Genomic DNA, 17,444 nt, shown 5'->3' on the forward strand with positions numbered 1-17,444 from the left:
GACCAGAAGAGGGTAAACCATGAAAACAGTCGTTGGCAGTTAAAGTACGTCACAGCGTTGGAAAGTCGCCAGTCCCTCTCAAAATTGATCATTCGAATGTCAGAAATGCGAGAAGAGCTCGAAATTCGTGTCCAAGACGTGAGAGCTATTTCTTCCACGACGTGGCCACAGTGAGATGATCCCAGAACTGCATCCGTTCTTTGAGGTAATCGTATCTCATTCCTAGCGTCACGTGAGATTCGTTTCCTATCCGGAGGCGATTACCACGAAATACGAAAGAAGTCCAAAACTAGACGCTATCAGATTCCGACGTCGTCGAAATTCTCGAAATAGAGAAGAACCGTTGTCAACTATAGCCAAGAACGAGCATCCTCTTTGATTATCGGATGTTCTATCGTGGACGTATTCGAGATTTACCCAGTAGTGGTAAAGGATGTCCACAGGTTCATAGGGTTCGCCATTTTCCAATCAGTATCGATGATATTCCCAATTAGCGAGTCCGGAAAAAACAGAGAAACGAAAAGTTAAAAGCTATTACGTATCACACAAAAATAGATAATGACAGGAAGCCAAAATTATCGATATCGTTTACAGTAACTTGTAATTACATTATCGTGTACAACGTCTTATTGGATAGGTGTTTGTTTCGTTATATGTATTTATTGTTTAAGTTTGATACATGACCATAATTAACTAATAATACAGGAATGCAGCAAATTCGTCGAAGTAAGATGATATTGAATAATACGGTTAACATCAGAGTTGACAGTATCTTTTATTTGGTGAAGGTTTCGGTGCAACTTATATCAATTTATAATTTATCCTTACAAAATTTCCAAAATATAATTTTTATTGTAATCTGAAAAGTTTTTAGCACAAATTTCGCTGTATTGAATCTCCCATTTTGTTTATAATAATTCCTTCTTCAGATTTGTAATCAGTGATATCGAAAGCCACGGTATACCAATTTTTGTTAAAATCCCACTTGTTTTTCAATGCATGAGTTTGCTATTTTCGGTTCCGCCATTCCGTTTATGAAAATTTCGACTTTAGATTTGTAATCAGCGATTCCAATAACTTCGAATTACCAATTTTCTATCGAATACAATGATGCTTTGAGGTCTTGGCCAGCTTCTCCAAACTCGGGACCAATATGCGCCGTTACATGAATATTGTATGACGAGTATTTCAATAATATCATTTTCGAAAATCCATAGATTCCACGGTCGAAAGAAAATTTCTTCATTTATAATATCAGGTATATGTTATTAGTTTATGAAAGCAGATATTAGTTAGATTTTGCCAAGCCAAGCGTTCAACTTTGAAACACAATCGACTAAAAAGATATGTACAAGCCATGCGGTTCAGGACATGTTCAAAAGAATTATCCAAAAGCTATTTCAATGTCATAGCCCTGGTCAATTTGTCCCAAACCTGAATTCGTTCTTTGTGGAAACCATACTGAACTTCAAGTACTACGGCAGATCCATTACCAATACGAAGATAATTATCACGAGACGAAAAGGGAGACCAAATCGTTGAATCATCCGAATCTAACGTCGTCGGTACTCTGAAAGTGGGATAAACTTGTATGAACGATTTCTATTCAGACTAGCGACATCGAGATTTTAGCCTTAATGGTTCCGCAGTATTCACAATTACCCAGTAGTCGCGAAGGATGTCCACAGCTGAACCATCGTGTCCACCATTTTCCAATCAGCATCGCTATATTCCCAATCTGTGGGTCCATACCAAATCTTTGGTCCAGGAAGAAGATACAGCAATTCGTCAGTATGTGCAACTCCGTACTTGACTGGACTACCACCGTGATAACTATAATTGAACCTACCGTGATAATAACTGTAACTGAACCTACCGCGATATTCAAAGGAACAAAAATACTGGAGATTCTTAGCTTTAGTCAACTGTTCTTTCACCACTCTGTATGTTGGATATGTGAACATGGCATCACCTATGAGTTGAGTAATGTTCCTCAGTATCTGAAATATACGTATACCTCAATGAATGAATTCACATGAAGAACGAATATTCATACATACAATGATAAATGACGCTATATCCTCAACGGAGTTAGCTACTGACTCGCAAACAACTTACCAAACTTCTATTGGCAGTAAGGTCGTTTAAGTAGTATGACTTCAAGGTCGAAGTGAAGTCTGTCATATTTTCAACCAAGCCTTCGTATTGTATCATTACAGGTAAAATGAAATCAATATTGTTCAAAAATTCCTGAAGCACGTCTCGATTTTCGAATAATGCTGATAACCCGGAAAGAATTGGCTTATTACAAGAACTAACTAGTTTGGTATGAAAAACAAGATGTATTATTCATAACTATACAAACTTGTGCAATTGAATGGACAAACCAACAACAGCACTTAGTTTCAACCGGACAATACTTACGTAAGCTCAATTCAAGTCCCTCGTCTCGAGTGACAAGGGCGATCGAAGGCAGATCGCGAATTTTTCCAGCAGCCAAGAGGTTTGCAGGACTATCGGTCAGTAAGGCCCCTTCAACGTCTGGTTCGATAGTTGGGCCCCACACGACGACTGGGTATTGGCCCCACTCATGAAACATTGAGGTCATTTTGACGAGCTTAGATGCACTAATACCTTTTAAGCAAGTAACAAGCATATTTGATGAATCCGTCGGACACGCTAGATATTGACCAAGCCGAATGGCACGCTTCGACGATACGCTTCTAGGTGTCATAGCAGCGGGCGTAAACGCTGTTCCACTTTGCAATATGTACCTATGGAAGAGTCCTGCCAAAAAAATGTGTGATTTATTGCCCAGCTTTAAGAAAGCTGGATTTTCGATTCTTGAGCTAGAGCGAGCGATGTCCACCAGATGAGTAACTTATCTCATTGGTTATTAAAATCTCAAAACAGAGCTCACCGTCAGTCAAGTTCGACAAAGTCAACAGGTGAACCATAACTGAACCCGAACTTGACCCAAATAGAGTCACTCGGTTGGCATCACCCCCGAAATACTGGATGTTATCCTGAATCCATTTGAGAGCCTGAACCATGTCTTTCAGGCCATAATTTCCTGGTAATACTTCGTCTCCCGTGGTGAGGAATCCTAGCACTCCAAGGCGATAGCTAGGAACGACAAGGATTACGTTTCTGTCAAGAATGAAACGTGGGTCGCATCGTGTAGAAGTAATGTTTCCTAATTCAAATCGTCCGCCAAATATGTACACCATTACCGGCAACTGCTTGATGTTGTTGCTAGTGGAGAGCTGCAGAGTCAAGATGCTCAGAATTAACCAACCAGGTAGCATTAATGGAATATAATTGTTCATTGGTATGAAACATTCATCCGTCTACATGATATTGTTTTTCGATAATTTATACATTATTGCCTACATGTGGATTAAATTCGAAAAAGACAGTTTTAACTGATCGGAATGTACAATGTTAAATGAGTTTTGTTTATCAGTCTTCTTGTATATTTTTCATTACTTGGTAATGAACGTGACCGATAGCTAATGAATGGTAGTACGGACTACAAAGCTATCGACCGAATAAATGTAAATACCGGGGGTGTGTAGATGTTAAGATACAGACAGTCTTCATTTCCAGTTGTGTCTTCATAAATGAGGGGTTCAAATTGAATACATTGTTCAGATTCATGGTTTGAATCTATAGTCCCATTCCAAGGGTCCGGTGGCATTGGATCTTTGAACCTGTTAATTTTCCTTTGAATTATATATAATATATGGAAATCGGTATTAACTGTTATTATTCCTATAGTCGAATTACGTGGACATATCCATGTGCGGATTTTAACTTTTCACGTTCGATGTTACACTTGACATCCATAAATGGTTCCTATTTACCGAAATCAAAGTGAGATCGTGTCGAGATACTAAATATCTTTTTGGTAACATAGCAAACCTGAGATCTCCAATGGGCGGCTTTGCGTACGGGATTCCATTGAAAGCAAAGAACGTTTTGTTGCGGTAACTGACCATCTTTGCACCACGAATTGTTCCTTGCGGTAATGTCACTGCTGGAGGCGATATTTGTTCGTCAATTAGAATTTCTCCATATGCTTTCGAGACTATACCCCAACTCATGTTCCAACCGCCCAGCAAGAAGAATACGGCATATGCAGTTACGTTAAAATACCACACCGACGCCATATCTGACACCTTTGTTGTGCACTAGTTGAGTGTTCGATTCGGTATGTGGAGTGTAGAGGTAGGAGAGCGAGAGTGAAACAGTACCTAATGACAGAGTAACTACCTAAAACCAAACTTAGCAAAAAACTTTCCGCCCACTACAAAATATCTCGGAAATGTTTCGAAAGTTGTTTATTCATAACATAACTCTAGAAATATTTTTGGAACGTTCTGAAGCGTTTTCCGTTTCCATCGACAAAGTTTTGCTATACTATTGTCTAGTGAGATATACCGTAAGTCAGTGTTAGTAACTCATCGATGCCTCTGCAAGCATTTCTAATTCGTTTCTTCATATTTTCTGGAGTGGTTGGTATGGTGCTGTAGACTTTTTCTCTGATGTCGTATAAAAGAAGTTTGGAATAAAGGTTTTTTTTTCTTTTTATGTGTAAATTGTAAATGTATGAAAAAAAGTCCATGTTCCTATTTAAAGAAACAATGTTGACCTCCAAATGACCTTGTAAATCTCCACCAAATCAAAAGTACGATGACACAGTGTTTTTCTCCTTTCGAACCACGAAGCTTTCACTAAAATGGCTGGTTCTCGAGATATTTCGCTGTGTCAACGTAAATGGACCACCCTGTATATGCTAATTAACTTTAAACGGTAAAATATGTGCCTCCATCAGCAGATAAAAATCCTACGTATCTCGAGCGGACTTCGGACCTGAAAATATACCATACATATAATCAACACATACAATCAACAATTATTCCAAAGTCCAAAGTTGTGGAATGTACCAGCATTTATCTACGTTTTTTCAATATATGGTATACACATAAACATAAATATAGACATGAAACCTCGCGTGATACCAAAATTATTTAAATTTTTTACGGTATCGTGCAATTACTTTACCGGGTACAAGGTCTTATTTGATAGATTTTTGTTTCGTAATACACGATTCATGTTTAAGATTGATTCATCACCATAATTATTTAATAATATGGCAACGCAGCAAATTGGTAGAAGTAGGATGGGTAAACATTAAATGGTACAGTTCGTATCAAAGTGCACAGTATGTTTTATTTTGATAATGGTTTTGGTGCAAATTATATCAAATCGTAACCTAGATTCACAAAAATTCCAAAATTTAATTTTTATTGAAATCCGAGAGATTTTGGACACAAACTTCACCAACTTGAATATCACATTTTATTTATAATAATTCCGACTTCGGATTTGTAATCAGACATCTCGAAAGCCCCAGTATACCAATTTGGTTGAAATCCGACTTGTTTTTCAATGTATGAGTTTGCTATTTTGGTCTGCCATCTGTTTATGCAAATTTCGAATCCGGATTTGTAATCAGCAATCCCAATAATTCCGAAGTACCAATTTTCATTCAAATAAGATCATGCTTCGAGGTTTTGGCCAGTTTTTCGGGACTTGGAACTAATGTGCGCCGTGATGGACTTGTAGAAAATATAAGTTGCCGCAGTAATGGACTTCCGTTTGATACCCATGGTAATTACTTTATATCGCTTTAACGACCGTTGTGATACTCACTTTCTCCATGTGCTTCTGAAGGACGCATTATTCTAAGGAGCCGGCTCATAAATGGGTGGCAAGCCCATAAAAGATCGGTAAGCCCACCTCATTCTAGGGAACGTGTCTTAGAACTCCCCCCTTATAACCATCACGTAGCAGTTTATCATTCACACGACCCTTACGATTGATGTGGTGATAAACGACTCCCAATTGTATCCACATGAAATACCTCGTTATTTGATTTTGATTTTATTCTTAAAAATTTAGTGATCGTGGAAGCATTCGTCACATACATATTTTATTACGAGTATTTCGACCATGTCAATTTCAAAAATCCACAGATTCCACGCGGTCAGATGAAAATTTCAACAATCATAACATAGGAATATATTATTGGTCTTTTAAGGTAGGTATTTAACAGATTTTTCCAAGCCATGCGTACTCCTTTAAGCCACAATTGACTGAAAAGTTGTAAACAGACCATGGGTTTCAAAACATGTCCAAAAGAGTTATCCAATGGCTATTTCCATGTCGTAGCAGCGGTTAATTCATCCCAAAACTGCATTCGTTCTTTACGAAAACCATACTGAACTTCAAGAGTTACGTCAGATCCGTTACCAATGCGAAGATAATTATCAAGAGACGAAAAGGGAGCCCAAATCGTCGAGTTATCCAAACCTAACGTCGATGGTACTCTAAAAGTGGGATAAACTTGCATGAACGATTTCTATTCAGACTAGCGACATCGAGATTTTAGCCTTAATGGTTCTGCAGTATTCGAAATTACCCAGTATCGGCGAAGGATGTCCACAGCTGAACCATCGTGTCTACCATTTTCCAATCAGCATCGTCGTATTCCCAATCTGGGGATCCATAGTTGCTCTTTTTTCCAGGGAGAAGATACAGCAATTCGTCAGCATGTGCAACACCTAAGTATACTGGAGGGGCACCGTCATAACTGGAACTGAACTTACCGCGGTATTCGAAGGAACAAAAGTACTGAAAATTTTTAGCTACAACCAACCGTTCTTTCAACGATCTATATGTTGGATATATAAACATGGCATCTCCTATGAGTTGAGTAATGTTCGTTATTATCTGAAATATACATAGACCTATGAATACACATGTAAAAAGAATATTCATGTATAAATGATAAATGACGTTAAATCCAGTACAGGATTAGCCATTGACTCTACACAACTTACCAAACCCCTATTGACAGTAAGGTCGTTCAAGTAGTATGACTTGAGGGCCGTTGTGAAGGCTTTCACATTTTCAACTTTGTATTTGTACTGTAAGATTACAGGTAGGGCGGAATCGATATCATCCAAAAGATACTGGAACATGTCTGGATTTCTGTAGTATGCTGACAACATTGATAAAGATGGTTTACATGTGAAGCTATCGATTTAAGGAAAAACACACAGTGTTCTTCATGGTGGGACAATCTTGTGCAAGTGAATACATAAACTAAGGGCAGCATTTCTTTTTAATTAAACAATACTTACGAAGAAGAGAATAGAGAAGTCCCTCATCTCGATTGACTAAGGCGATCCAAGGCAGATCTAAAGTCTTTCCAGCAGCAAGTAGGTTTGCAGGAATATCGGTCAGTATGGCTCCGTCTATATCTGGTTCGACAGTTGGGTTCCATATGACTTCAGGGAATACGCCCCACTCGTGAAACATTGAGGTCTTTCCGACGAGCTGATAGGCACTGAGACTTTTCAAGCAATTGACAAGAATACTCGATGAATTCGTGGGACACGCTAAATATTGACCAAGTCGAGTAGCGCGATTCGATGATACACTTGTAGGCACCATTGCATCGGTCGTTAGCGCTGTTCCACTTTGCGTTATGTACCTATGAAAGAGTCCTGCAAAAACATGTGTGATTCATTGGGTCGTTATCAGAATGCCGAGTACTCAAGTCTTGGGTCAGATCAAGCGATGTCCACGAGATGAGTAAGTTATTGCATTGGTGAGTCACGTCAAAAATCAGAGCTCACCGCCAGTCAAGCTCGACAAAGCCAACATGTGAACCATAATTGAACCCGAACTTGACCCAAACAGAGTCACTTGGTTGGCATCACCCCCGAAATACTGGACGTTATCCTGAATCCATTTGAGAGCCTGAACCACGTCTTTCAGGCCATAGTTTCCTGGTAATACTTCGTCTCCCGTGGTGAGGAATCCCAGCACTCCGAGGCGATAGCTAGGAAGCACGAGGACCACGTCTCTATCGAGAATGAAACGTGGATCGCATAGTGTAGGATTAATGTTACCTGCTTGAAATTTTCCACCAAATATGTACACCATTACCGGCAACTGCTTGATGTCATTGCCACTGCGAAGCTGTGGAGTAGAAATGCTCAGAATTCATCAACCAGGTAGCATTAGCGGAATATGTCTATTCATGGGTATGAAACATTAACTCGTCTACATGTTATTCCTTTCCGACAATTGTTACGTGATTGAAAATGATGGTTTTAAAACTGATTGGAATATGCAATTTCGAATGAATTCGAATTATCGGTTTATCTGGATTTTTTTATTACTTGGTTATGAACGTGGCTGGGGTCACTGTTAAATAGCTGTGCGGACTACAAAATTATCAACTGAACGAATGTAAATACCCGGGGTGTGTAAATGTTGAGATAGAGACAGTCTTCATTGCCAGTCGCCGTATGAAGTTGGGGATTAATTTGAACACAGGGTTCGGGATTACGGCTTGCATCCATAGTTCCACTCCAAATAACAGGCGGTACAGGATCTTTGAATCTGGATTAGAATCATGAATCGGAATAGTATCTACTGTTATCACTTTTGCTCCACTAATCAGTTGCAGATATGCACGCAGTTTTGACGAATACAAAGAATTTCGCTAAGCTTAACTTCACTCTCGACAACCGTCAACATATATTCGTTATTAACGATTTTGAAAATGAATTTTGGGGATACTGATAGTTTTGTTATCACACGAACCTGAGATTTCCAACCGGTGGTTTTGCGTACGGGATTCCCTTGAAAGCAAAGAATGGTTTATTACGGTAACTGACCATGTTCACACCTCGAATTGCACCTTGCGGTACTGCTACTATCGGAGGCGTCATTTGTTCGCCGATTGGAATTTCCCCATATTCTTTCAAAACTTTTCCGTAACTTATGTGACAACTGCCCAGCAAGAGGATCACAGCACATGCGCTCACGTTATAACACCACGTCCACGCGATATCTTTCATCTTCTTCATGAAGTAGTAATTTGTTCACTTCGGTAACCAGCTACTTGAAAAAACTAATCAACTATAAAAGAATACTGCAATGTTATCTTGGCTTATGCAGGAAAGCGGAAATAGAGAATAGAAACATATGCTGCAACGAAATTTGTGTATATGTTGACGTTGGCGGTGTTGCGTGGCTCGGAGCTTACCGTCCCATACGTTACGTCCAGCCGATAACTACGGCGACGTTCTCTCTTCGCCTCACCTCTACCGATGTGCAGTTAAAATAACAGAACCTTCCGCACCTTTGCCGTAGTTTTTAGCGTTACCGACAAAAACAGCTGCCATCATAATGTCCAATACCCTTGCACTGCGAATTCTCACACGCCTTATTACCCGTTATTTCATCAGCCACATTTACATCCATGTAGCATTAAACAATGTCTATAATATAATTTTCGTATTTGACCATTATACCTTTTAATACTAGCTTTTACGTAAAATCCTTAATTTATGATCTCAGCTGCAATGACTGACACTTGCAATAGACGATGAGTTTAAAATCTATTGCGCTAAACACCTGCGGTAGATTTTAAACTCATCACTTAGTTGAGATAACTTCATAGACTAAACAGAGGAAACGTGGTAAGAGAAATTATGGATAGCGCACAAAAAGATAAGCCCTTATTCTTAGAACTGGGGATAGCGCCCTTGTTTTAACAACGACGCGACTAATTAACGCTTGACTGCTTATTTCCCCGAATGAATCGTATCACGCTAGCAGCCCGCCAAGATATCATTCACCAATCAGAAACCTTACACTCAAATATTAAGCAGCCTCAGCCAATCATTCTAAACCCATGAGAAATGGCTGCTCTTTCGAACTCATCCTACTTTTCCACCAGTCCAACCCGTATTTAGAATGGGACAGAGTACCATGTCAAACTTCACAAAGTAGAGATTCAAACACCAAACTGTGTAAATAAACGTGTATTAATCCCAAGTGTTGTCATCAATAATTACTTTAATCACGCATAGTTATGCTTGGCTGGACCCAAAATCCAATGACAAACTCTAAGAATTTGGGTGAGCTGAACAAAAAGACCCGAGGAACTGATAAGCAGGTTTCCGAGATTTATATGCATCAAACAACGTAAGTCAAGAAGATGACTAAATCACATAGCGAATGAGAGTCAACTTGCAACGTTCCTCTCGGAACGTAACACATAGGTTCCCTGTAGATTGTTAACAGCCACGTGAGACTTTCAGGGAATCGAGGCTCACATGCACACGTTACGTGCACAAACACTCTCAAAAATAATAATAAAATATCCGAATAAACAGAACAGCTAGACTCGTGAGATTTGACTTGTGGTCGCTACCATTCGTGATTCAGAATATAGTGTAGCTAAAACGCGATGTTACAAGAGATTCTTCAGCGGAAGTAGGTCAAAGTATATACTGCGCTGCTATTCTGATGAATAAACTTCAAGCAGCGAAAACTTACGCCGGAAGTGCTAGTAACTTTCAGTTGCTGCATTGTGCCGCTTCTTTTTGCTGCCCATAAAGACCTAGCTGATGGTGACGAATATTTCAATTATTACTAAACTTCTTTATAGAGTAATATTTGACGATGTTTTTAAATCGAAATCTAACAGCCAAGTTTTTCATTTGGACACAGTTAGTGACTATTACAATTGTATAGTCACTTTAAAATAAGTGACTCTCCGATAAAGTGAGGCACTTGCAACAAGTACAAAAAAATATGGGGAAAAATCTGCATTTCTTAATTATATTGCTCTTGCAATAATATTGGTTGACGTAGCAGCCTAGTAATTCATGTATTTACGACATGCATTTATGTTTAAGCATTGTGATTCCCTTGTTTGATCATACAGAGTGAGAGGTTGGCTTTGTTACACCATTGCACGGAGTACGATACAAAATTTATTGCAGTGCTAATGAATCTCAGATTTTGAGGTAACTATCAGTTGTCTCACCTGTGTGGCAAGAATCTACTACAAGAAAACCCGAAATTATTGAATTGCTGTTTTCACAGATTCAAACGATGCGTGCCGTTGCTGCATTCGCTTGGACTCGGGCATGTGATTGCCGTCGCTATAATATTCTATTCCCAGACACGGACTTAGGCTTTGCCTTCGTCGCCGTGTTCCTAATTCTTTGTGAATATTCAACAGACCACAGGGTTTATGCCGTGGCTGCCAACCACACTCCGGTTTCGTCTAGGTCTATACGTTTGGGTATGGCATCGAATGCTTCACCTGACGCATTGAAACTGATCATTTTCTCTATGATTTCCCTATCAATACCCGGCTATCAATTTACAATGTCAGTGAAAATCAAAAACGAAGGTTAGATGAGTGCTTGAATAGCACTGTTGATTTCATATGGTAAGATATAAAAAATACTAGAAACTATGGATAATAAATCAAAGCATGAAATGAACTGAGAGATAAACTCGGTCCGTTATTTTTAAGTTACCATTCCTACTTGGTTTAAAGAGAGTTATGTTAACTTATAGTCTTAATTGAAGAATAAGTTTTGCTTCGAATGGTGTAGAACCTTATCGGAAATTCAAATATCCAGCAATTTGCTCCCATTTCCTGAAAGTTTGCAATGACTGATTTTGCGAAAGAAGACAATTTACCTGAATATTTCCCAGTTATTAGATTGACTCTGTCTGGCTCGCTTTGAGTTCAGCAGCTTATCGAATCCACTACGAGTCAGCCTAGCGCTATGCTGAGAGTCTCTCCATGAAAACGTGGTATATATGAATTAATTGTAAGTCTAGGTCACGCATTAAAGGAATGTACACTCAGGTCTGTATGAGACAGTGCGACGATATTTTAAATTCAAAAGTGCCCGCGAAATTTTACCTAGTACAGCCATCACGATTTCGGCGTCAGGCGGGCGAAACGGTTGAGTATTTGAAAGACTCTGCGGAAAGACGCCAACCTGAATAGTCTTCCGATGGAATACTCCGCAGCAGTCAAAATTTCAGTCTTGTCTTAACTTCAATACCTATTTCAATTATTCACAACACGAATTTCACAAAATAAGAGGAATCTGTGTGATCTTCGCTACTGTTATTACAACTTCAACATGTGCAGTCTACGAAACCTGTCGGTCCCTCAATACTGAGATGAGGAGGGAAAACTTTTAAAAAGCCGTGAACGTGAACCTCATCGAAGAAGTTACAACATAATTTAATTGATTACACGACGGAGCTGCTGCCGAGTATTTAAATCAAGGGATAAGTGATTTTTAATATATTTATGACTGACCAACTTTTTACCTCATCACTATAGACAATTTTATATCCCAGTGTGAATTCTGGCGTATTTTATCTTAATTTATTTGTAAATGTTTGGAATGAATGTGTAATTTTAATCGTTAGAACAATGGACTGGATTTAGAGAGTTTTTATATGTTATTTATATTTTAGTTATATTTCATGTACATTTTATTTATTTTTCACTCACGTTTTATTTTTATGTTATTTATATTTCATTTACATTTTATTTATATTTAATTTATTCAATTAATAGTCAAAGTCGTATTTATTATCGTTCTTGTAATTTTTTTTTCCAAGCCTGTCCATTTATTTCATCTTTTTCTTTTATGTCAAAAAGAGATTCAAATTCTTCACCGTCCCCTTATTTATATTATTTATCGCCCCTTATTCACATATTTTTTTGACCTCCCACATTAAGCAAAATATAGGCTAAAACAAAAATAAAAACAGTTATTTACAACAGAACGTGAATACCCGGAGATGAGTACCTATATATCAGAGGAGATAAAGAAATAAAAGTCAAAGTTAGACCTAGTAAACGTCACGTCACAACTTCATTGAGTTAGGGTGAGGTAAGGGGACAGCATCTAAAGGTGCGTCAAACGCCAAGGACAACGGAGGCAAGGAAGGAGGGGAAATGGCATTAGGCAGCTATGTCACCGCCGGGAGGTCAGGAAGGGGAAAGGTGGCAGTGGGTTATTCTCTTTTACGCCATAATCAACTAACAACTTATATACAGACTATGGGTTCCAGGACATGGTCAAAAGAATTATTCAGTAGCTATTTCCATGTCGTAGCAGCGGTCAGTTCATCCCAAAACTGCATTCGTTCTTTATGAAAACCATACTGAACTTCTAGTGCCACGTCAGATCCGTTACCAATGCGAAGATAATTATCATGAGACGTAAATGGAGACCAAATCGTCGAGACATCCGAATCTAACGTCAGCGGTACTCTGAAAGTGGAACAGAACGATTTCTATTCAGACTAGCTACATCGAGATGTTATCTGTACGGGTCCTCAGTAATCAGAACTACCCAGTAGCCGCGAAGGATGTCCAGAGCTGAACCATCGTGTCCACCATTTTCCAATCAGCATCGTTATATTCCCAATCTACGGGTCCATACCAACTCTTTGGTCCAGGAAAAAGATACAACAGATCATTAGCATGTGTCACTCCGTAGTTCGCTGGAAGACCACCATCATAATTAAAACTGAGCCTACCGCGGTATTCGAAGGAACCGAAATACTCTTACTTCTCAGCTTTAACTAAGTGTTCTTTCATCACTGTATGTTGGATATGTAAATATGGCATCACCTATGAGTTGAGTTATGTTCGTTAGTAACTGAAACATACATACACCAATAAATACACATGTAAAACGAATGCTCCTACATGAAATAATAAACGCCGCGAAATCCACTACGGGGAAATAACTTACCAAATTCCTATTGACAGTCAGGTAATTCACGCAGTGTGACTTGAGGGTCGTTGTGAAGGCTGTCACATTTTCAAACAAGTATTTGTACTGTACGATTACAGGTAGGGCGGAATCGATATCATCCAAAAGATGCGGGAGAATGTCTGGATTTCTGTAGTATGCTGACAACATCGAAAGAGATGGTTCATGTGTAAAGCTATCAATTTGGGCAAGAAACACGGCGTTGTTCACGACTGTACAACCTTGTGCGACTGAACAGACAAACCAAGGGCAGCACTTCGTTTCAATCGAAGAATACTTACGAACAGTAGAATGAAGTCTCTCATCTCGAGTGACGAGGGCGATCGAAGGTAGATCGCGAATTTTTCCAGCAGCCAAGAGGTTTGCAGGACTATCGTTCAGTAAGGACCCTTCTACGTCTGGTTCGATAGTTGGGCCCCACACGACGGCTGGGCAAATTTTAGACTCGACATTCGTCGATGCATTTTTACTATCGATTTGAAAAATGAATTTTGAGGTTAATGAACATTATATTGATACCACAACGTATCTGAGATTTCCAACCGGAGGCTCTGCGTACGGGATTCCCTTGAAAGCAAAGAACGTTTTATTACGGTAGCTGACCATGTTCACACCTCGAATTGTTCCTTGCGGCACTGCTGCTATCGGAGGCGTCATTTATATAGCAACTTATATAGCAACTGCCCAGCAAGAGCAAAACAGTACATGCCCTTACGTTATAACACCACGTCGACGCCATATCTTTCATCTTCTGCGTGAAGCAGAAATGTGTTCACCTTGGTAAAGCGGACGGTGTGTGAATTGAGGAATTGTAACCACACAAACCGGCTGCTTGAAAAGATGGATCAAATATGAAGAAATACTGCGATGTTATCTAAGTATATGCAGAACATCGGAATAGAGAGTGGTAAATACGGGGTCATCGTAACATGACATCGTTACGTACGATATTAGGGAAATCTCTGATGAGAGAGCAGATTCGGAGCCACGGTCACACCGCCGACGCCACACATGCACAACTTCTACGCGAGTCGAGCAAAGCGGACAAATGCTCTGAATGAAAACTTGTGTACCATAAAGCATAGATTTTTCGACGTACTCAGTTACATTTTGTAGAGCAACTGACTACAGTTACTAATACGCTCAAGATTCTCGTTGGATACATGTTTTATTTTGAAAATAGCATGGGTGATACAGATTAGCATAAAGGAGCATAATTTTGAAACTGGTCGGCATCAAGAGAAGCGCCTAGAACTATTCTGTTAGATGATTTTAAAGCTGGCTGTACTGAGAAAATATTCATACGTCTACTTCGGGGAAAGCCAACAAGGGCCGAAAATTTCCGTCGCAGAGTCATAGCTGAATCCTGGTTTCTATAGGCATTCGTAAATTTAGTTTGTCAAGATGACACCAGCTGAACACCAACTAATTATGAACTGCGTCATTCTTATGTGAATAGCGAAAATTGTTACTTATTTGAGAAAATTACCCGCTGCATTCTGGGCTCAAATTCATAATTTAATCTTTGGGGTCGACGATACATATCGGTATACCGGAATAAAATAACTTGAAAATATTGATATTATGTCATATATGTGAATATGTCATTTTAACAAAATGCGACAAGTGCGTTAAAAAACTATGATGAAGTTATTTTGTCCCCGAATCTAGTAGTTACAGTTAGCGCAGCTCGGTTAAGAAAAATTCAGGTGTGGTCCCTTATTTTGACGTTCCAAGGGTAGCTGGATTTGTGGAAGTATGTTATATCAATTGATTTCCGTGTCTTGTAGCTCTGTCAGCGCACAATTTTTGAAAAATCAAAGCGCTCGTCGGACAAGATACGGGCACTTCAACATCATTTAAATAAGCGATAAAAATGTATTTAATATCGGTGCATCGATCGAAATAAAGTCAGTGTATAATTGAATTTGTCAGTAACTGTACCCACATAGACATGAGCTATAATGTTCTAGTCGTGGAAATACCTTTGGCAAACATTTCAAATGAATTTAGATCTGGAATGATGATTAATTATTACTAATGATTTGAACATTGTTCTACTAGTCAAATTAAACCATTGTTATGATAGCGGAGAACAGTGAATGAACTGTCATTATTTCCTTGAATGTTTGAGGACGTCTCTGTAATACTTTGCAGTCATGTGTAGACGTGGCACGGAATTACTATCTATCATGGATCAAACTTATAAATGCACTTGAGCGAGCAAAGGAGAAGAAAAAGAAATTCCTGCTTTCGAATTGAACTTACGAATAAGTTATATACATATGTATTCTTAAGCATCACGCTAACCCGCTGAATCATGTATAATGACTTTGATTATTTTAGTATAAACTCCAATTTATAGAATGGGTGCAAAATTTTTGAATCTTAGATAATAACTGATCAGAATGACGAACCTTTTTCCATGCCACCGTTTGAAGGTTGGCGATTAGAATATGTACAATTCCAATCGTCGTTGTCACTACCGTCTATTGTATGATTGGAATTTGTAATCTTGTGAATAAAAACAATTTTTCTGACATATTATGATTCATATATGATAGTCATGAGAGATTAATGTGAACTTACTTCTGCTAAAGCTGATTCTCGCTTGAGCTGATTTACGTTTGCCATCGTCTTGCGTTTCAATGTGGAAACGAATACTCGAAGTTTTACATCACTTCAATATAAAGATTTTATTAATTGATCATGATTTATTTGAAGTTAGTGCATCATTTGGATGACGATGACAGAAACACGGTTATATTCTGTGAATGAAAACATAGCGCCAACTGTCAAACTGACACACGGCATATCGACCAAGCAGAGAACGAATAAAATGCCAACAATGTGCTTGATATTTCGAGAACTTTGAGATTCGATCGTAGCATCAGTTTTTTATAAGTGGATTTCATTATCATTTGTAATTAGATAAGTTTGGGGTCAGTTTGACTCCACCGTGGCAACAGTGTAATTTCAGAGAGATGTGCAAACTCCGGGTTAAGTTTCAATCATGCTATTATTGTGAATTAACAGACGTGTACTTACTTGGTGGTAGAATGTGATTTAAATCTTCTATGATGAAGGATGACGATATTTATGCATATAGTGTTTTTGTGAAATGTTATTTTTGTACTAGGTGATTTAATGCATATTGCATAATAGTATATCGTAATTGAGAAATCAGTTATAAATTACAGCATCGAGGCACATTCCTTTCCACCCTCTTAGACCGAAAGTCAAGTATGAAATATCGAAATTAGCAGGTACCAAGAACTAAGCTAAGAAATACCGAGTCAAGTACAGGTAGCTCAACCTATGAGTACATTCAATATAAAAAGAGAGGTATAATTATAATTAACTTGCCAACTGTAGAATCAATAATTGTTCAGGATATATGTTTTGATACCGACAATATTCGTTCCAAACTTAAATCATGTAGTAGGTACAACACTTTCAAAAGAACGTAAACGATTGAATTAAACCGCTTCAGGCAAATTTAATTAATATTTGGTCTGTGGATTATTCGAACCTTGCACGTGGTCTTTTTGCCACGTTTATAACTCTACACATGCTGTTGTTTCGTTGTGATTATTTGTTGAAAATTTAAATATACGAAGTACAAGTACAGAAAATGTTCTGAGATGATTGAGACATGCTGCCACCTGTAAAAATATTACTTGGAATATCGGCTGTTTCACTGTCTGTCAGCAGTGTTTGTTCACTCTCTGGCGCGAATAAACA

At 38.6% G+C, this 17,444-nt stretch overlaps 2 protein-coding genes and 2 long non-coding RNA genes across 8 annotated transcripts; all 4 read right to left on the minus strand.

Annotated features, from left to right (window-relative positions):
* Positions 1-1,395: 1,395 nt before the first annotated feature.
* Positions 1,396-4,167, minus strand: LOC124299661 (esterase E4-like). Its single transcript, XM_046752930.1, has 7 exons — positions 3,925-4,167; positions 3,566-3,713; positions 2,921-3,266; positions 2,425-2,787; positions 2,124-2,279; positions 1,663-2,017; positions 1,396-1,570 (listed from the first exon to the last, which is right to left on the minus strand). The coding sequence occupies exons 1-7, from the start codon at positions 4,104-4,106 to the stop codon at positions 1,396-1,398; spliced, it is 1,725 nt and encodes a 574-aa protein (XP_046608886.1). The 5' UTR covers positions 4,107-4,167.
* Positions 4,168-5,215: 1,048 nt separating this feature from the next.
* On the minus strand, positions 5,216-6,528 carry LOC124301647 (uncharacterized). Its single transcript, XR_006907528.1, has 2 exons — positions 6,488-6,528; positions 5,216-6,395 (listed from the first exon to the last, which is right to left on the minus strand). It is a non-coding gene; the product is annotated as an uncharacterized LOC124301647 (long non-coding RNA).
* Positions 6,529-6,531: 3 nt separating this feature from the next.
* LOC124299662 (juvenile hormone esterase-like) lies at positions 6,532-9,152 on the minus strand (the record flags this gene model as incomplete). The annotated part of the gene is made up of 6 exons (XM_046752931.1): positions 8,686-9,152; positions 8,337-8,481; positions 7,710-8,055; positions 7,212-7,577; positions 6,909-7,069; positions 6,532-6,798 (listed from the first exon to the last, which is right to left on the minus strand). Coding segments are annotated over exons 1-6 (1,551 nt in total), but the record flags the coding sequence as incomplete, so codon positions are not given.
* A 3,866-nt stretch (positions 9,153-13,018) lies between these two features.
* On the minus strand, positions 13,019-17,239 carry LOC124301646 (uncharacterized). 5 transcript variants are annotated; one of them, XR_006907527.1, is made up of 3 exons: positions 16,290-17,239; positions 13,982-16,214; positions 13,019-13,840 (listed from the first exon to the last, which is right to left on the minus strand). It is a non-coding gene; the product is annotated as an uncharacterized LOC124301646 (long non-coding RNA). The 5 variants fall into 5 exon arrangements; XR_006907526.1 differs by having other exon boundaries at positions 13,019-13,555; positions 13,680-13,840; positions 13,982-17,239; XR_006907524.1 differs by having other exon boundaries at positions 13,019-13,583; positions 13,680-13,840; positions 13,982-17,239.
* Between the last annotated feature and the right edge of the window lie 205 nt (positions 17,240-17,444).

This window comes from Neodiprion virginianus, chromosome 3 (genome assembly GCF_021901495.1).
Source record: "Neodiprion virginianus isolate iyNeoVirg1 chromosome 3, iyNeoVirg1.1, whole genome shotgun sequence".
Lineage (NCBI taxonomy): Eukaryota > Metazoa > Arthropoda > Insecta > Hymenoptera > Diprionidae > Neodiprion > Neodiprion virginianus.